We start from the raw sequence: 21,497 nt of genomic DNA on the forward strand, positions 1-21,497 counted from the left end.
AACAACCTGGCAGATAACCAACAGACACAGTAATGGGAAACAAAGTATACTTTCAATCATGAAGATCTTTTCTATTCATGAACAGATCATGAACACTCCAGGACAGGGATAGGTGTGTCGAAGACTTACTGAAAGAGAAGAAACATGCACAAAATTCAAATCACTACCCAGCCTCATAAACTGACATGTCAGGTCACACACATTGAAAACGCTTGTAGAGTTCTGAAGCTAGGTTAGGGACAGAGATAAAAATGAGCTTGTACCACAGTGACAGAGTCAGAAAAGTATGGAGAAAAAAGCTACTAGTCATGTTCCAGAGCACACCACCTTGTGACCAAATCATGGTGGAGGTAGTGTCTTGACCTGACCATGTTTGGACCTGGCATATTTTCTTCACTTGGCACGTGTTCTGAGGTGTACAGAAGAATCTTAACTGCTCGGTTCCAACCCAATGCCTTGCAGTTGTGCTCTACATTGTCATTAGACAGTGCTCTGAATATACACTGTTAAAGCAGCTATAAGGGAGACAAAGTGGAATATAACTTCACTAACTTAGTTTACCACCTGGCCTGAGCCCTAATAAACATGCGTTTATATTGTAAAGACAATAGCAGCAAGAGAAATTGGTTGCATTGTAGCCCTTGAGAGGAATCAGAAATCAGGCACTTGGCACCAAAGGAGTTCCAGTACTGATCATCAAAATGTAATTAAAGCGCATTTGTCCTGTTAATTTTGAGGCTTATATGGTTCGACACAAAAGCTGATATTCTACACTTGGACTCCATAATTATTTTTACTGGGTGCTGAAGCAAAAATTGTATCATATCACTGTCAAACGTATGGACTGCGCAATGTGATCAAATTGTTCTTGTTTGATTGTTTGTTTGTTTTTGGTGTTTCTGAAGTTTATCTGTTATTTTGGTGATTTTGGTAGGCTGGTTCATAATTAAATGAAGCATAAGTTCCAAAATTCTAACAGTAGTATATATGGAGACAGAGTAGTGTTTAAAACTGCTCAGTTCATAGTAACTGCACTGACTCACTGTATGGTAAATTAACTGTAGTACTGATGTATCACTCCTAATCCCGTAAAGCTGTAGAGCTGTGAGCCTGTGTGGGCTGAGGTTAACCCAAAGGGCCTGCCTGAGCAATACCCCCATTAACACAGTCTGTCAGCCATGAAGATATGATTCAGTGATTAGGCAACTAGTTACATATGTGTCATGTTTGAATCAGAGAAAGAAGACAATATAATGACATTGTATAGATTTCACAAGTGTGCATGGAGTAAAGCAGGAAAGCAATGAATCAGGAGGCTGACCTTCAACATGCTGAGCAACACAGAGACCATTTCCCCCGAGAGAGAAGAAAGAGAAGTAGATAAGTCCAGTTCCCGAAAGCAGGATGATTATGGGGGCTTAAGATCAAGAAGAACACATGGAACATATAGCACCTGCTAAAAGAACAATAGATAGATACATAGAGAGAGAGAGAGAGAGAGAGAGAGAGAGAGAGAGAGAGAGAGAGAGAGAGAGCCCAGGCAGAGATATTTGAATGTGTGGGCCATCATCAGCTCATCACAGAACAAGCAAGCTCTTTCTCCTTTATCTAAAACAGCAGAGTAGGAACAGCGTTCCTGGAGGGCAGTCTGGAATCACTCTCGCTCTCCTTTCATAGCAAAACTGTCTCTGTGCGAATGGACTGAACTCTTCTCATTAATTGTTTCCTCCTTATGAGTCTGGAAAAGAAAGTTGTATTGTGAAGCATTAGAGGTAAACAGTGGACATCTAAAACAGTGGGAAAAGGCTTCACCGTGAAATCATTCAAGGCAATTTGGCTTGGAATTCCCTTGAATGGAAAAAAAAAAAGAAAAAAAATCTGTCTGACATTTCTACTGTTGGTTTTTGATCTCTGTTATGCATTAAAGGTGCACAAAATGCTGGCCACGCAGCCTTTGGCCAATATTTGTTTTTCTAGGGCAATTGTTTCTTCTAATTATATTGGTCCTTTTTATTTAAATGGTAATGCAGTGTCGAACGTTTTGTTTCAGTGCTTTTTCCATAGGTCTATCTGTGGGTTTACAGTACTTCTGAAACTGCTGAGATGGGAAGATAATGTGATAGTTTTCATGTCTAAATTCTAATTTTGCAATATAACATAATCTAAAATAATAAAATATAATAAAATAAAACATGCTACTAACCGACAAGGTTCATTTTGGATACTGATATAGAAAATAACCAATTCAGGCTGACGTGAAGCAACCACAAAAAATGTTTTATTGGCACATTCTTCTTCTTCTTCTTGTTCTAAAATATCTTAAAATATCCACTCGCCTGTCATAGTGACTAATTGTAATGTTCATCTTTGTGACTAAAATTCAGCACACTCAGACCTGATGAAGTAGAAATAAGTATGTGTTTAGGCTAAATTAGATGAAGAAAGCAGAGTAAGCATCACATGGTCTGTTCAGAGCTTCACACCCTCATTAACTCTTCACACAGCAGGACAGTTTCAACCATGCTCTCCACTGTTCTTTGCGACACATCTGCTGGCACTCTTTGATTCTCTGGTTCTCCAGATAATGTTTTTTTGCAAGCCTCTTCATGCTGCCATTCACTTGTTCTCTGTCGGCAGAGGCAAGCAAGTGTGGCTCCATGCGTGAGACACTTTATGCTCCACTATTTGGTCATAGATTCAGTAATCATATCCATGTTCTTCTCCAGCAACTGGCATTATATGTGTCAGTGACAGTCCACTAGAGGGAAATATCCTTTCTGCCATTTTCCATCAGTTTTTTTTTTCTCTTTCTCTTTCAAGTCACTAATGTACAAACTCATCAAAGAGGCACCAGGTTTTGCTGCATTGACTGCAGTACTAATCACACATGCAGGGACTTGTTGCTATGTTTAATGTCCCTTTTGTATAGATCCTTTTAAGGCTTGCTCATTCGCTTCATGGAGCCATGTCAGCAGTTTTATTTCCAGTGCAAACTGGAAACAGTCGTGAATTAACCAAGACATTATAGCGATGAAATCCATGCCACCACATCCAGCCTAAAGTGGCCATAGATTCTGTAAAGACAAATGGGAAATTAAAATCATATAGTTAGGACTTTCTCAGCCAACTCAGTGAGGACAAATCTCTAATTCCACTTTTAGCTCATGCAAATAAAAAACGGGAGCACTGTCCTGAGATGTGGTGGTGTAAGGCAGAACAGGTCTCGGGTGGTCCTCACTGCCCCCACTGTGAAGCCACTGGACCATAGTCCTGAGGGAGCAGTCCAAACACTCAATACACTTCAGCCTACACTTACTGTAATCTGAACATGGCCCCATCACATTACACACTCACCATACACTCTGATGATTTATATGTGTAAAAGCTTCAAATTCTTAAGTTGTTTAGAATATGCTTTCTGTAGTACTTTGAAAGAATTTCATAAATATTAAAATAATGTTGACATAAGCCAGATATTGAACCTAATATCATTGTAAATTGAAGGGCAGTTTATCCTTTTGCACTAGTTTTCAGTTTCACAGTAGCTTCTCATTTTACTGGACTCCAGTGAACATGAGCATTCCAAAGTTTTTCTTTTTTCCTTAATGAGAATGTCTTCTTCAAATCATGGAGAATATTAGGCTAGGGAAAATCCATGACTGCGTCTGGGACTGGTGCGGAAGGGAAAATTCTGCTTCTGTTGTGGCCCCCTGTGATGAGCCCATTTGTGGGTGGATCAGTGGAGGGTTCTGTAGGGAGCCATTGTTCTGGGGCCAGGCAGCAGTGTAGCAGGGCCCTCAGTCAACCCAGGCTACTGCAGAAAAACACGCCTCTGCATCATGTTACGTCTTGGGCCTGTGCAAGGTCACCATGGTGATGGACACAGAAAATCCATGACAGCAGCTTCCTGTTAAGTCAGAACAGTAGTGTGTTTGAGAGATTGAGATGAACCTTGGCCAGTTCAGATCAGTTCATACTGTGTTTATGACTTGTGCTCAACAGGACAGGTGCTGTAAAGATTGCTTAGAAACTAGTATTTTTTCCACAGATTAATCTCACTAGTCATATGTGTGTATTTGGATTCCTAACCTTAATGTCAGAAGCTAAGAAGCTGATTAACAAGTCCTTAAAGTGCCCAGTCGCAGTGAGCTCAATCTACTGTGTTTGGATATGATCCGTCCAGCTGACAGGGTGTTAACATTGAAGTTCTCAGTGAAGGCCCTTCATTGCTGTGGATCATCCTTTGGATGGCAATGGCAGATTTCACACAAGAGCAGAGGCCCTGGACTCTGAGTAGCAGTAGTGTTATTGCCAGGGTCAGGCTACAGCAAAACTCTTTATCGGTGGCAGTGACAAGGTGTATGATAGCCAACATATTTTAAAAGTGAAGCATAGCAGTCATACACAGTGACTGGAGTAATTGCAAAATGGAAGAGGAATTCTTAGAATTCTGTGCAGCATATTAAAGATTAAATGAGCATACTGGGACATAATGCATAGCATGGGTGTCGGTGTTCATTTATTTTCAGAAAAATTAAAAGTTCTTTTATACCTATGAATAAAAGCACTTTTCTCCTCTCATTTGTTTTTTGTGTTTTTCTGTCTTTTTTGGTTGAAAGTCTCAGCTACTCACCTCAAAACAGACAGAGTTCAATATAAGTTCTATGAATTATTAGTTATTAATTTTTCTAAATCTCATATTAAGCACCAGCATGTCAGTGTTCCCCCATCCCACCCTTAGCTATCTATCATTTACCAGCTCTCCCCTTCCTCACTGCGAGGTCAGCACGGACCTCCCGGACATGTTCCTGCATAGACTATTCAAATTCCCAGGATTCCATAGATACGCTATCTTTAGCTATGCTGAAAAAATAAAAGAAGCAAGGAAAACAAGGAAGAAAAAAGGCACAATGGAAGACACAACAGTCTTGGGCCTGAATATGTGAGAGAGATTTCACAGAGAGCAGGGAAGGAGAAATTTGAAAATTTTGAAAATTGATGCAACTCTGATTGAAACTCTGATCCTTTTATCCTTAATTTATCCTGTTATTAATTAATATGAAAATAGGATAAAAGACTGCCGACAATTCATATATCAATCATAAATCAATATGTACAAAGGTATACTAAAGAAGAAGAGAAAGATAAACCTGGATAAACATTCTCTGTGAAACATTATAGGTTGGCATTCAGGTAGTAGGGTCAGGTGACCTCTAAAAGGAGATGACCCCAGCACACCTGAGCCAATGACAGGACGATCTGTGCCCCCAACCCCAGGAACTGCTATGGCAACGACCTGCTGCCGTACCCATATACAGTGAATAATTTACTATAGTACAGATTGCTATGAAGCTCTGTGTTCATTTACTGATGAGATCATTCAGGATGCTTATATGTTTCCTTTGGTCTTTAGTATGCTGGAAACTGTGATTAAGGGTCAGGACTGTATAATAGTGGAAAGTTAACCTAATCAGTGTAAACCCTACAAAAGCTTGTTTTTTTTTTCACTTGTGAAGAATGAGTCTCCTCCAAACCAAAGACAAGAATAGGTTCGTTAAAATACATGGCCATAGGGAGAAGGTTTCACCACGTCGCTGATTTCATTACACAACTACTCAGTGAAACTATAATTCTTAAATTGTTTGACGAAGGTGAATTTGAATCTGGCCATCCCTAGGAGCCTGCTAGCAAAGGGCCAGTCTAATGGGGCTGTCTCAAATCTGAAGGATGAGAATGAGCCCTAAACAGCATTAAGCACTTCTGTGCCTCTGTGCAATAAAAAGCATTTTGCTAATTGAACAGAAAGGAAATCAATAGCAAACCTCTTAGATGTCTCCTGGGCAGGTGCCAAAATCCCCAAACCCCAAACCCCCAAACTACCATTTAAACTCCAATTTAACTCCAAGGCCCATCTGACCCCCTCAGCTACTATATGCTTCTGGCTAAAAGCAACTTTCAAATTGTATTTTGTAATGTGTTCAATGCTAAAGCATTTAAACAAACAAAATGGCATGTATATAATAAATAAAATCATACATTTCCACAGGGTGACTGGGAGGTTTGATGGACGAACCACCTTTCATCGAGAGGCATAACTGAGGCACTTTAAATAACATTAACATATTTGTCATATGGGTTTCCAAAACAATCCACATTGGATGTTATTCCACAAATGAGAATACCTGCTCATCATATTCTGACATCATAAACTCTCCCACCTAAGTACACATCTCACACAATCTAAGTGATCAAAAGTCTAAAATCTTTGATGCCTGCTGTCACTCACACATATCTGATAAATACGATACCTCTCCTTTGACCATCGTGAGACAGAATGTCAGGTAGGAGGCAATGGTGGAGAGAGGGGGAGATTTAAGATCCATCCTTACAGTAGGAACAACATGATAACACAAGGGTAGGTGAGGCTGAATGAGTGTGTGCTGTCTATCTGACTATAGACTTAGCACTCTAAGTCTGAGGAGCAGATGGGGTAGTGGGTATTAGAAACAAATATGTATCTCTGTGACAGCCTCTCCATGAACATGGCCAATACTATACTGCATTCCCTGCTGACAAAATGTTCTGTTTCTGTTAGACCTTCTTCAGCATGGTCATATAGACAATCTGAACATGGTTAGGGCATCTCAGAGATCTTTAGGGGCTTTTATGGAGTAGATAATGTAATAATTTATAGTATGAAAGGGATAGCAATGAATAACACTATGAAAAGCAAATTAGAAACTAACAAATAAGTGAAAATGACCCTTATGAATACCCCATACTTCAAATAGGCATCAAATCCAAGACTTAATGGTTAAGAAGCAATATTGTTTGAGGCTGCCCTCCAATGGCAATAGGTCTTAAAGCCTGAAAATAAAAAAAAAAGGTGTGATGCATACTTCAATGTCTGCAGTAAAAAAAGAAGTGGGTTCAGTACAGAATACAAAATCCAGTAATACACAATAAATAAATACCAGCTATGCTATCACATAATGCTGAAAAATTAATAGCCAAACATCTGTGTCACCCCCTACCCCCTGGCCTTTGTAGGCCAGTCAGAGGAGAGGAAGGGGTGTGAAGGGGCGTGAGGAGACGGGCAAACAGTGACAGGTCCAGCCTTGTCAGAGGTCTGGCGTTGAGCAGCTGGCCTAACATCAGGGAGTGTTCACCACTGGAGGCCACATTCCAGAGCAGTGACAGCCTCTGACCTGCGGTCCCTCCTCACACGCTTCACCATGACTAATGGGGCACAGGCAGAGAAAAATCAACACGTAGGCGTGGGTGACAGATAAATGACAATGCTCCAGTCCCAAAGCCCAGTTAATGAACAACATGGTCAAATTGTTTTGTGTCTCACAGTACTGATGAACTTTTTCAACATTAAAGCCAAAAAGGACTTGATCAGGCCAGAATTAATGTCAGGCCAATAATATGGATTTCATTGCGGTTGCCATAACACTATGTCCTTGTGTCAGATATCAGGATACATGAGTATATGTAAAAAACCAAAAAAAACCAAAAAAAAACCAACCCAGACAGACAGGCAACTGTTAGAATACAGTTGCTAGATTACAGTTATTCCAGTAGATCATAAATCTATTGGAATAACTGTAATCTAGCAACTGTAGTCTAACAACCTCTGCAGAATCCACATAATGAAGGGGTTGACCCCTTCCAGATGTGGTTGTGAGGCTTCTCACCCTGAAGACCAGATAATAGAACACTTGGTAAACTTGATGAGACCAAAATACCTGTACAATCCACCCCATACAGCCACATATGTAATGAGGCAAAAAAAAAAAGAGAACCAGGTGGTAGGGCATAAGTAGTGAAACTACCTCTGAGCTACCTGCTATGAGGGAACTCAGGGAAAAAGTGTGAATGGAGTTCATGGAAAAAATCATGCAGTTGTGAATGTTCACTGTAGATGTGTGAGAAGAAAAGAAAGTACACTTTACATTACGACTACATTTCATTCTGAGTGTGACAATAGACATGTTCCAAAATTACTTTAATTAAATCTCACTGGCATATGCTAACATTTTTTAACTTCTCATATAATGATACGATTTTTAAAAAAATGTTATGTCAGTGACATAGTATATATTATCATTATTACATGTTCTGATTCTTAACAGCTGGAGAAATGTTCTGATAATCATCTCTATCCTTTGATTTGGCAAAAAAACAATGACGATCTCTGAAGTATATCCAAATGGGGATGCGTGTTGCTAACTACACAGATTGAGATTCCCTCCAAAATAAAACAAAACACTCAAACCACATACTGAAACAGTTCTGTTCCTCTCACTATTCTGTCCTGTTACAAATGAGCTCTTATGCACCTGAACCAACTAATTACTGTCTCAGAAGTTCCAGCCTAATGATGGTGAACCCATTGAGGACAGAGCTCTGTTTGTATTGGCAGGACCCAGCCAGCCTTGATACTAAGGAAATCATCCACCATTGTTATGAATGCACACAATCAGAGCTGACAGTGACGCCAATCAGTCTGTGTACAGGAGCCTGGGGATGAACATCAGGCTATGTGGGCTGGCCATGTGTCAATCACTCTAAGGCAGTACACCTTTTACTCTCATATGTTGATGCAAACATTTTAACCCCTCATTTTATACCATGAAAGGAATGTGTAGTTGGTGTATTAGTGGTTTGTAATGTGTGCCTGGTTTATACTCAATGATACAATTATGCAGTTATCTCAGTTACATAGACTGTGGATTTCTGGCTATACATGCTCCCATTAGCCAAGACACAACATTCCCTTCCACCAGTAGCAACTGTGTGTGTCCTGACTACAGAGCCATGAAGGAGTATGAGCTCCTTGTTCAAATGTCCAGAGGATAGAAATATCCTGGATGTGTCTCAATTTTCTATAGCTTAAAGAAAGACAAAACCAAATTCCTAGTTACTGGTAATGGTGAACTGAGAAATGTACTGAGAGACTTAGAGCACATATCTGTGAAGGCTTAAAACTGTCAAAAACCAAGGTGTTACTTTTGACAGCAAGCTTAGTTAAGAACCAAAAAAATAAGGTTTGCAAAACTGCATTCTACCACCCGAGAAATATTTCCAAGGTCCATGACATTCTCTCAAGAGCCAACAACAAAAAACCTATACGTGCTTTTGTGTCAACTTGTCTAGATTACTGAAACTCTTTTTTATGGCCTACCAAAGAACTCCATTTCTATCTTACAGACTACAAGATGCTGCAATGAGAATTTTGACACATATGAGAATAAGAGAATGTATTCCACCTGTTCTCAGACAACTGCACTACATGTGTCTTGCATAATTGATTTTAAGATACTCTTAATGACCTTCAAATATGTTAATGCCCTCTCCCTATTGTAACTCGGTTAAATTATTATTAGTTATGTTCCTGTAAGAGCTGTCAGATCTACCAACAGTAAAATACAGGTCATAACTACTACCCGACTAAAGGCAGACATTTCTTACTATGACCCTAAGCAGTGCAATTGCCAAGTGACCTGAGGGATCTTGATGATCTAAGAACATTTAAATAAAGATGTTTAAATAAAGACTTTAATTCATTTTCAACATATGTACTTTTATTTTCTAATATTTTAATTTAATCTATTTTTAGCTTATTCTTATGTCTTTCACTAAAGCATTTTGTAAACCTTAAAATATGTGAATATAAAAATTATTATCATTAACATAACAGAACACACTGGTGCCTCCTTGCTGGAAAAAGAAACAGTATTAACAACATATAAGAGACCTTCCCAGGCACTCATACATGCAGGCAAGCAAGAGGTCTGTGCATGAATGCAGAGGTAACTAATGTGAACTGTTCTATGCAATTTAACAAGGTTATGCATAAAGAGACTTACCAGCAGGACAAGGCTATTAAGACATCCGCTGTGAAGAATGGCCTCTACTAGCAGGCTTCCAGGAGTCATAGGGTAGTGGAAGGTGTAACCACACAGTAGATCAAGCCAACCCAAGATGGGCAAACAAGGTTTTTATTAAGATTCCTGCAGAATTATTCAGGACAACTGGATACGTCTCTAAAGACATCAGCCCAAAAGAAAAGACCCAGTATTCTTAGCTCTTTGTCCATGCAAAATACTGTTACTACTTGCCATAATACTTCAAGGAAATTGTTTTCCTAAACACAGCACATTCAGTATTGCAACAGTCTACCATCATAGGGAAAAATGGGTAAATTGAGTGGACCTGACAGTAACCACTATTTTCTTTTTGCATTCTTCTTCCTGCTTTGCATTGACTGCCTATTCCTGGGATTCAGGTCTCTGTGCTAGGGCCGCTGTCCAGTATGAATCAGGTAGAGCATACTCCAGCAGTACAGTTTCTTCACTGCTTCTGCGTGCTAGCAGTGACTATGCTGAAAATGCCTCTAGGTTCCTGCATCTCTACTCCAACCCAGAGTCTCATTACACACAAGGCAGAAGTACAGAATAGCCATTTTATTTTTGGTTGTACACTGAAAAAAGTGAATAAAGAAGCAGTTACTGCTTGAAATGGGAAAATTTGATGATGATGAATGTTGAATGTTTTAAAGTGACCAACTCCAAGAGGTAAACTGTTCCATCCTTTATTAAACATAGCTTGCAAGAGATAAATATTACAAAGTTATTTCCTCCAAAATTAGCTTATTTTTTCAGTCAATGCATAATTGTTGTTAATCAACCGGCAGTAATCAAACAGCATTTTTTTTCCCCATTTCATCTCCATTTTTAGACAGTTAAATATCAAGGATGTGCAAAAGGTCTGGATTAAATTTTCCAAATGAAAATAAAAACTTGACAAAAAGCACTTTTCTTAGCCTTGATTCAAATTCATTTGTTTAAGCCAATACCCAGTTGTTCATATAATTAATACTTTTTTAAAAACTCAATTATAGTTTTTTTTTATTTAACAAAACAGATTTACATATTGCCAAGTTCTGAATATTAAAACTGGTGGAATTGCAGATATCTGTAAAAAAAAAAAAAAAAAAAAAAAAAAAAAGATTCAAAATGTAAGAAAATTAAAAATCAAAGTAAATATGACCCAAGCCTTAGTCTCCCACTTCAACAAATAATATATTGCAACAAATTACAAATAAGAGGGAAAAAAAAGTCATATAAACACAAGAATGACAAAGTACTGAAACAATGATGTGGCTTCTAGAGTGACATCACACAGTGGAGAGACACAAACCCCAGTGCTAAAATGCTCATCTCCAGAAAAGCTGATTGTCCAATCAGGAAAATTATGGACTCTTACTCTGATGGTGAAACCTGAAAGAATATCTAAGAATGTCACAATCTTTATATTCAATACTCGAAAGTGTGCAAAATTGTCCCACTCTTAAGATTTGACTAAATTGAAAGCATAACAACAGTCAAAACAAAGGTTTTCTTTAAAATGTAGATGTATACAATGTGTACAATTTTTCATGAAAAACAAAATAAGAGCATTGCAAACTTTCCCACTAGGGGGAAAACATGAGTAAGAGGCATACTGAAGAAAGCTTTTATATCAGGTGAAGTAGAAATTTACATATTCTCCCAAAAGGGTAACTGCCACCCTGTAATTCAACTCAAGATAACTGAAGGTAATGTGTGGTAATGTCTTATTTCGCATCTACAGGCGAGTGCTTGGGGTTTGGTCAGGTGTGGGTTAATACTGTCAAATGTCTGATCCACTACAGGTCATGGGAGGCTGGCACTTTGCATGGGATACCTACAGAAATAAGTGTATTCACTGAACATTGGTTTAACTTCAGTGTTATTGACAAAAATGCAACACACAAAAGGTAACATACAAAAGGATTCCATCATGTCTCAGACCAAAGACTGCAGGATGAACCAAACACTCCACCAGGACTTTTTCTTTTCCCTTTCGTAAATACTACAGACTACAAAAACATACAGCCAGGGAGAATGCACTGAAAAAGAGCTCATTCAAAAACAAGAGAAGTATAATCCCGTACATTTTGCACATTTGTTACACAATAATACACAGTGATCACAAAACGAAATGACAAGCTTCACAATATTCATGGCTTTTTGTTTGCTTCTCTACACAATATACAACCATTTTAATTTTATTTTTTTAATTCAAGGGAGAGAAAAAAAAAAGTATCTGTACAATGTGATTATTACTTCTGATCTAGCAAATATTGGGTGGTCATTATTTTTTTAGATTATATTTGATTTTCTTTTTTGTATGAAAGATCGCAAATTAAATAACAAACCAAACTGAACTTAATTGAGGAGTCATCAAAGTAAGTTTAATATTTAAAATTCCTAGAAAATGACATTTCAAAATCTAACCGGTCGATCTCAACAAAGGTATATAGAAGCATCCATTCCAGTCTGGCAGAGAGTAGGAGAGTGAGAAGAGCGACTGTACAAGTCCTGCATTTGCTTCAAGAGGACAGAAAACACAAATTAGAATGAAAAATCAACTCAATGCCTTTACTAAAGGGGGGGGGGGGTGATTAATTGTGAGTAAAAGTAGAATCTAGATAATCTTTTCTAAGCATAAACTTTCTACCACCTAATATTGCACCTGCGAATCAAAGCCAAGGTAGTTTCAATTACTTATTTAAAAGTTGCATCATTCCATCAAAAGCAATAACATGACATATAGCCTTCGAAACAGTACAACCGAACTGACCAGGCTGACATCCAACCACAACTCCACAGAGACCGGAGCTCGTCACCAGCCCAGCTCCTACTGCTGATCTCCATCACCACACAGACCTGTGTGTCCGACTGCTAAGAGGTACATTTTAAGGCTTGAGGAACGGAATGGTCATTGTAAGAGCCCAAACTTGCAGTGTGCCCCCAAATCTGATAATCTTTAAATATTCATGTAACTATGATCGATGAGCAAGCTAATCACACTAGCCCATCTTCCTGAAAAAGCTATTCATACCGCTGCAATGATGCAGCTGACAGGAGTCAGTCAAGTGCTTATTCACTATGTGAGTGAGGAAAGGACAACATCATCTGAATGTCTTAATAAACAGAGACAAAGCGCTTTGATTCTGATCCCAAATCTACAGCAGAACCCACCTGATTGCTAATACTGCATACTGATCAAACACTGTTAATGCTGCCACCTTGAGCATTGATTCACCTTCTGCCTCACTTTAGCCTGTGCTGAAATGAAAAGCAAGGTAGGCCAGGACGGCGCTGAAGTGGAGTCACTGCATCAGTGACCACGGCACCATGCCAGAAGGGCAATGAGTCCAGGCCCTGTCTACGACCACTGCACAACATGTGGCGGTCTCTCTCCTAACTCTCGCGGAGACTCTCTGCTGGCATCTATACCTCAGGAGCCCGGCAGCTCCAGCATTCCTATATTTTTAAAGGTTCCCCCTTTCCTTTTTTTTGTTCTCGTGGAGAAAAAGCACCCCCTGTGAAGGAGGCACACTGCGTGCATTGCTCCAACATGCTTGATTGATCCTGGTCTATGCCATTAAAGATATATGCATCTCCTCTTAAACGTTCTTCTACTAAGAATCTACACATGAACCATATAGATATTTTAATAGTTTCCAACTACTGTTTTGATGATTATCGTCTCCAGTGGTACATACCTTTCAGGTACGCAACCGTTTCAGTAGAAGACGCCGCCAAAAAGAAAAAAAGAAGAGACTTTAATACTCAAAGGGGAATAAAGTTCATGGTGATGGAACTCTGTGGTTCACTTCCTTCTTCCGCAGACCAACACACCATGCCACCGGGGGAGGCACTCTCAGGGTGCCAGGGTCAGGGCATCTTGTGACAGTGGGGGTCTTGAGGGGATGCAGGTGACAGCGCATGCTAGCCACGCCCGGAGACGCAGTGTGACCACTGGCCCTCCACGATGCCCCTGCCATTCCTGGCTCTTCCTCTGTGGGCGCCTTGCAGCCCATACATGAGCCTCCTTCAGCAGCGATGGTGGGGGGAACGAGGCTGCCCATGGACCCCTCGCCTGCCCAAGACAACATGGGGACCTCGCAAGTGCATTGGTCAGTCTGCCAGGAAAGTCTCTCACCATCGACCTCCGTCTCTGTGGACTCTTCCCGAAGAGGCGGCAGTTACACAACGTGTTTGCCGCGAACACTATGGCCCCAGAGCACGGCCTTGCCAAACTGCTCCTGTTCTGACAGCATAGCTAGAGTAATACGCTTCAATGGCAGCTGCATTAGCGAACAGAAGGGCTTTCATAACATGAGAGCAACTGTTCATCATTTTACAGGGTGCAAAAGGGAGAAAGCTTAGAAGGAAAAGGGAAACAAAATTTCAAGTGACCCTGCAATCTAACCCCGTCTCTCAAGAAAGAAAAAAATAGGCAAAAAAACTACTACAGCTACTAATAATCATAATAAGAATACCTGTAACAGAAGTAATAATAATAATAATAATAATAATAATAATAATAATAATAATAATAAACAACAGTAATAATAAGTTGAAATAAAGAGCTTTTCTATAGTTGGAAATGGAAGTTGAGATGCACTGACAAACTGGTGTTCACCATCTGGCTGGCTGAGTCGTTCTCATAGGTTAGTTGGATAGGCACACGGACAGGCACTGCATGCGACGGGGGTGATGGTTGCAGACTGTGTGTGTGTGTGTTCTTTTATTTGTGTGTGTGAATGATCATGTACATGTGTAGGTGGGTTTGTGTGTGTGCGTGCAAGCAAGTGTGTGTGCATGGGGGCATCCAGAAGAAGCCCGGCGGTCTGCTGCAGCTCATTTCTGCCCAGTGATGGACTGAGATATGGAGCGCGGGGGGATCATGTCCAGCAGGTACTCCCTCTGTCGGTCTGCTAGGCTGGATGCCTTGTGGCCTGCCATGCCCCCCGGGTTCAGATAGGCAATGTTGAGGCCTGTGCGAATCCAGGGAAAAGGGGCCAGCAGTGTGACAGACAGGAGGGACAAAACAAGAAAGCAATACAGGAAGGTTCAAACAAGCAGAAAACAAATGTATCGGAAACCAAAACACTAACATGCGATTCTCATTGGTGCAGGATCAGCCGTAGCTGGCTGCTACATCTGCTCCCACAGGGCCTCTCACCAGGGATGTTATAGATCTGCCGACGGCTCTCGTGCTGTGTCCGGCTGCTGGCTCCGCCCCCAGGACTGATGGCCCCTCCCCCACAGCGCTTGCTGCTCATGCCCAACAAGCCGCTGGCCACAGACAGCTGGGAGGCCTGGGCAAAGTTGGAGAGAACGCCCCTTGCCGAGCTGGACAGTCCCCGTTGCAGGGCCTGAGCTTGAGGCTGCGGGGCCTGCACAAAACCACATGACCATTAGACAGGAGCACCTCCTTTTGGAGCAGAGTGGAACTGCTTCCCAAAGTCTAAATGACTCCTGATTCTCAAATGGGACATGATTATGCGCATAGATGGCTTTGTTGGAATAACAGTTTCACGACACATCATATGAAAATTTTTTAGACCCTTTTCATGGTAAGTAGGTGGGATCAGCATGGTATATGCATGTGAGGGAGGACCTTTTGGAAAGCTTGAGGAGACTGGAGAATGTGCAAGAAAGGGTGGTACCTGCATTATGAACATTAGGGAAAGGTCTATTCCTGTCAGAGGGCTTAAGAAGATTGTTGAGTATGCGTGAAGGAGGGCAGGACCTATCAGATGGCTTTGTTAGACTGCTGAGCACGCGTGAATAAGGCGGTACCTGTCGGAGGGCTTGGTGTCGGATAATGCTCTCAGCCTTGCCGACGGTGGGTACAGTCTGGGTGGAGCTTGGGGACAGAGTGGCTTGCTGCTGCAGCCTCTGCTCTATCTCCTAACACACACACGCACGCACACGCATACACACGCACACAAAACATGCACATACATACACACACACACACACATAGAAAACAGAGAGAGAGGAAACCATTCAATCAGCTGATGCATAACATCCTGTGAAGATGGTGCTGTTGGAGTCTGAGCAGTGGGCCCTACCCACCTGCTCCTGCTGCAGAGCCTTGACGAAGGCGTTCTTCAGCCTGTTGGTGTGCTCTGCCTTCAGAGCCTTTTTCTGGTTGGAGGTCATGCATTGCTCACACAGGATGCGCCCAGTCTTCTCCTGCTTCCAGTGGGGGGTGAAATCAGTCCGGCACTGGGCGCAGAAGAACGGTTCCATTCGGGACATGGACCCCCTCATCTTACCTACCACAGCAAACGAGGTCACTGAGTCCTGCTTCTGACTGATGCGTTTTAGTAAGCACAGCTTTTCTGAAGGCCAAGTTGAAGCGCATCACACTAGAAGTCCGTGCCATTAACTGTGCTATTCACATATGCATGACACAGGGCAATCCCGAAATGCAAAAATGAGTTGTTTACCATGAGATTACAATACAGTACAGATGCAAATACTCTGGAATTAAAGTGGACGTTCCAGCAACAAAACAAAAAAATGAAAAGCAGATTAAACCCCCTTTTTACCACCATCAGTGAAGTGACTGTATACAATCTAAATGATGTGCATTTTGCATCAAGCAAAATATGAATTTATAAATGAAACGAAATCTGTGTGACAACACTTGACATGATTAAACTATTTTACACTAATGCCCCTCAGTCATAATTGTGAGTCGCTTTGGATAAAAGTGTCAGCTAAATGTAAATGTTAATGTTTTGGGAAGTGGGGTGTGTAGGCTGTGGCCTTACCCTGGCTGTCGATGACGCTCTGCACCACCTCCTCCAGCCCTACCATGTAGATGAACTCGCTGTTGGCGGCCGAGGGCAGGAAATGGAGAAGGGGCGCGGGCGGCTTGGGTGGGGGGATCTCCAGCAGCGTCTTCTCCAACTGTTTCCGCAGTGCCAGTTTGGCGGCTGCCTGGCTGCTGGCCTGGTCCCCCACTGCGCCCACCCCAGCCACGCTGGAGCTGCTGGACAGTGTGGAGGGGCTGACGGCCCCCACACCACTCACACCCGCCGCCGCCGCCTGCATGTGGGCCAGGTTCATGTAGATGGCCGTGGAGGAGCTGGAGCGTTGCGAGGCCGCCACCTGCTGGCTGGCAGCCTATAGTACACAGAGGAAGCATTACTCAGCATGACAGCAAGGAAGTGGTCAGAACTCCACATCACTTTATTCAGTAAACTAGCGATAAATGGGCCTGCTGATGTTCTCAACAGTAAATCATCAACTTGGTCTTCAAGTATTGCACTTCAACTCTAGTATCACCGAAAGCTTTAGTTACAGTAAGGAACAGGGACAGCACATGCTGTATTGCTGTTTCCCATTCAGCCATTGGAGCACACTGCCCTGCACCATAACCCCACTGTGATGGCGTTAGGATGGCCTCACCTGCTGGTAGTTCACCGCATTGCTCATGCCCCCTGTGGAGGGACGGGTCATGCTGGACTTGGAGGGTACTCTCTGACCCTGTAGCTGGGCTGGGTTCGGGGCTATCACCCGCTGGGACATCATCATGGGCGGAAGGGAGGCACTGGCTGCGGACCTGATCACCGTGTGGCCCTGGAACAAACACGCAGAGAAATAAAGAAAGACATGCAGTAACAGGTGCCGCCACTAGATGTCAGTGCACACTTTCCGTGTTACTACATCAGTATCACATGGGACATTAAGGACGACTGTTCCTTTTGTGTCAGGAGAAACAAGATCTAAAATATATTGTAATAATTTTGTTTAGGTATTTGAAATAATTAGTACATAAACAGAACAGCAAACAATACAAATTTATTAAATGTTTCTATTAATGTGTAATAATGACTTGAAAAAATACAAATGAAAACAACTGGAACAAATATTAGTATATTAGTGCAACATCTAAATACTAAATAAAATGCACATGCACACACCAACCCACCTGTGCTGTGCGGAGGTTCTGGGGCTCAGAGGTGTGCATGGCCGGTCGTGTGGGCAGTTTGCTCAGACTCTGTGAGCTGTGGATTGGAGAAGGTTGAACAGAGGAGGGGGCATTCTGGACTACCGGAACCTGGAAACACAAACACAAACACACACACAAACACACACACACAAACACACACACACACACACACACACACACACACACACACACACACACACACACACACACACACACACACACACACACACACACACACACACACACACACACACACACACACACTCCTTTAGGGTACAAGTAGACTTTTCCATGTCTTTTTATGACCATGCCAACCTCATCATTACTGTGACTGTACTCACTCGGTTGCATCTGTTGGGGTTTTTTAGTGTAAATGAACTGTGCCCAACGGGGGCACTCTGCTATATTCATCCCCTCTGAGCCCCAGCGTCTGAAAAAGTCCACTGTACATAGAGAGATGGCCAGGGGAACACCGAAAGAACTAGGGCACTGAGGCAAAGCCCAACTCCACCCCCCTAGAAGCACAGTGGAGCCAAGGGATGATAGCTATAGCCCCTACCCTATACTACCTCATCCCAACATATCCCAACCTCATCCCACCCCATCCCTGTCCCTCGGAGTTGCATTGTTAGGAATACTCGCACAAGCGGGTGCTAGAGGACAAGTATGAATTTATTTTGGAAAAAAGAGTCAATCCCTATTTGATATACTTCCTTGATGTCTAATGCTATTTGACTGTGTTCCAGCTGTGCAACCAGCCATATACTTTTCAGAACATTACCAACAGATGGCTTGTCTGAAAACACAAATCCAATCAAAAGAAGTACGTAAATATATTCCAAAAAAAATAAGGAAAATACCACTAAAGAACAAATGGCTTGCAGCAGCAATGATGGAGAGTCCACAGAGGCCTAGATTAAATGGCTTTGTGTAGAGCTGCAGCAGGTAGAAACCCGTAATGCAGCTTCGGATCACGCCGCTTTTCTCCCTGAACGGATGCAACGAATCCTACTTGCTATTTTGCTGGAGTCAACATTTTCAGCAGAGCAGGCTCAGTATGCACATGCATGCTCCTCCCCGTAGGGGAGAGGAGGCGTGGTGGAGGACCTGAATGCACAGACAGTGTGAGGGCACTGATAACCAGCTGTGAAGGCAGTGGGGGCACGTAGGTATGGGCACTAAGGCATGGGTACACATGTCTGGGCATTGGGGCGTGAAGCGCTAGTAGAGGACCAACCTTCTGCACTACATTCTCCTTCTGCATCTGACTCTGCCGAAGCTTCTTGAGCAGCACCAGCCGGGCCTCCTCCAACCTGAGCTCCTCCCGCAGGGCTTTGATCACCTGCTGCCTCTCCTCACCAGTCTTCCCCTGCAGACGACCACGCATGCACGCGCACACACACACACACACACACACACACACACACACACACACACACACACACACACACACACACACACACACACACACACGCACACACACACACACACACAGTACAATCAGTGAAAAGAAGACAATTAGACAATGGAAGAAGACAATGGTCATAGAGGACATATTTACATCAAGCCTGACTCAACTACCAATATATAACTGCCCACAGCAGCCAGCCAGGCCTCTTTGCTACTATAAGTCCATCATCCTTCTAACTCCTGTACAGAGTGTGCCACTCACTGAACAGCTAAGCTGAGAGGCCTGATGAGCTTGTGCTGGGGACTGACTTCATCGCTCCTAATCACAATAATGAACCACTGCTATGTGGCTTATGGCTGACTCATATGGCTAGGACCCTAATGTGAGAATGTGGGAATGACAGAATGTGCTGGGTTCAGACAGCGTCAGTTAGGCAGGGGTGAGGGAGGCAAACGGAGCGTACCTTGAACATGTCCAGGTTGGGACGGTGGGGTCGCTCCTCTGGGTGTGGGCTGCTCCGCGGGCTGGACGCTTCGTTGTCTGACAGGATGATCACATCCGGAGACGGAGTGCGTTTCTCACGCTCCACGCTGATGACAAAGAGTTGCCAAAGTGCACTTGTTTTCTCTGACCGTTTTCTTTATTTTTCCTTTTCTTACCACCACTAAACTGAAGACATACTGAGTGCCATCATCATGGGAAACACCTTATTGCAAGATATGCCTCAAAACCCCAATCACACTGGGCTTGTATATTTAAAACCCTTTTGATTTGTACACCATTTTTCTCCCAATTTTAGTTATTATACCAGTTCCCACACCGTAGCTAGTTAGCCAGCTGGAGGGTGTGGTGAGCTTCTGCAGACACTTGAAGCCAAGCATCATGTTGACTGTGACACAGGGCAGCTAAACGCACTGCCCTCATCAGCAGCGAGAGGAACTAAACTTCCACAACGGCCTAGGGCCAAAGAGAACACCAGGGTGCAGAGTAATGCCATTCCTCCCTCTTACAGAGCAGCACCCTTTTCTACCCGCCACAGACAGCTGTGGCATTACTAGGGCTCAAACCAGTGAACTCCAGATGGGGGGTAATGCCACAGACCTTCTCTTGGAGCTCATGTCCACCGGTTCATCCAGCATGTTCTCTTTGCCGTTTTTGCCAGGTGTGGCATGGCCTGATGCCCTCAGGCTGCCGTTCAGCTTCTCCTCATAGGCGGCCATGCCCATCAATGCCTGGCTCCCACCGGCGCCCTTGCCCTCAGCCATGGCCGCCGCTGCCATGGCGGCGCCCTCCAGCACAGCCAAATCCTTCCGCTTCAACAGAGCCAGCATCTTCAGCCGCTCCATGGCCTCGTGGCCCTCCACCTTCAGACGCTTGGCCAGCGCCTCCTCCCGCTCGTCCGCCACCTCCAGACCCCGCTTCAGCAGGTTCAGACGCAGCGCCTCCTCAGACATCCGCTCCATCCTGCACGGGTGGGGGTGTGTGGACAGAGAGGGGGAGAGAAACAGACCATCTCCTCAGTGTCTCTTAACTTGTGAGTTTATTTGACACTTCAGCTCAACCTCCTTCATTCAACTTGCCAGATTCAGGTGTTCTGAGCCCTGCTGAGGAACACTGCGGTCCCCTGACTAAGCACAGTGACCATAAGGGCTTGCAAGTGTGATGGGAGCAGGTGTGAGGGGAGAGGGTGCGATGGCTGAGTGTGTGAGTGGAGAGTGTATGAGAGGAAAGAGTGTGAAAGGGCTCATTGCTGCACAACCGCACACAGCCAGACCCATACTGGGCCAGGGGACAGCAGGGCTCCACAGCCACACCCTTTCCCCACCTACGTGATTAATTACATGATCATCACATTCACAAGCATTGTAGTTTGAACATGGAGGGGCTGAGGGCTCCCCCACCAAGGCACCGCAGACAGCGTAACCCCCGCCCATGCCCCTGGCCTTGGCACAGCCTCCCAACTTTCAGGTTTTTTTTGGGGGGGGGGGGGGGGGGGGGGAGATGTTGGGGTTGTGACCTTCAAGCATCCAGCAAGGGATCATATTGCAGGGTTCTAATTACTGTGATTGAGAATTCAACTCTTATCGGAGGAATCTAATTACCCGAGTCTCTGTTCTCTGGTGAATGAAAGCTTTGGTGCCGACTGAAAGCCCGAGGTTACTGAATAGAGGGTGAACTGCTGAACGCATGTTGAATTGTGTTTTTTCTTTTTCTTTTTTCCAAGAAAGCAAAG

The 21,497-nt window shown here is 43.2% G+C and overlaps 1 protein-coding gene across 2 annotated transcripts in view; it reads right to left on the reverse strand.

Annotated features, from left to right (window-relative positions):
• Positions 1 to 10,584: 10,584 nt before the first annotated feature.
• The window catches only part of gatad2b (GATA zinc finger domain containing 2B), a 30,167-nt gene continuing 19,254 nt past the window's right edge, over positions 10,585 to 21,497 (reverse strand). For both annotated transcript variants that reach the window (XM_027012062.3, XM_027012063.3), the window contains 10 exons: positions 20,366 to 20,728; positions 19,728 to 19,854; positions 19,091 to 19,222; positions 17,833 to 17,961; positions 17,310 to 17,480; positions 16,670 to 17,024; positions 15,966 to 16,168; positions 15,687 to 15,797; positions 15,067 to 15,280; positions 10,585 to 14,878 (listed from right to left, as the gene is read on the reverse strand). In XM_027012062.3, coding sequence (XP_026867863.2) covers positions 14,742 to 14,878; positions 15,067 to 15,280; positions 15,687 to 15,797; positions 15,966 to 16,168; positions 16,670 to 17,024; positions 17,310 to 17,480; positions 17,833 to 17,961; positions 19,091 to 19,222; positions 19,728 to 19,854; positions 20,366 to 20,727 — 1,941 coding nt within the window. In that variant the 5' untranslated portion in view covers position 20,728 and the 3' untranslated portion in view covers positions 10,585 to 14,741. The remainder of the gene's footprint in view (positions 14,879 to 15,066; positions 15,281 to 15,686; positions 15,798 to 15,965; positions 16,169 to 16,669; positions 17,025 to 17,309; positions 17,481 to 17,832; positions 17,962 to 19,090; positions 19,223 to 19,727; positions 19,855 to 20,365; positions 20,729 to 21,497) is intronic.

This window comes from Electrophorus electricus, chromosome 2, assembly GCF_041902795.1.
Source record: "Electrophorus electricus isolate QZ-2024a chromosome 2, ASM4190279v1, whole genome shotgun sequence".
NCBI lineage: Eukaryota > Metazoa > Chordata > Actinopteri > Gymnotiformes > Gymnotidae > Electrophorus > Electrophorus electricus.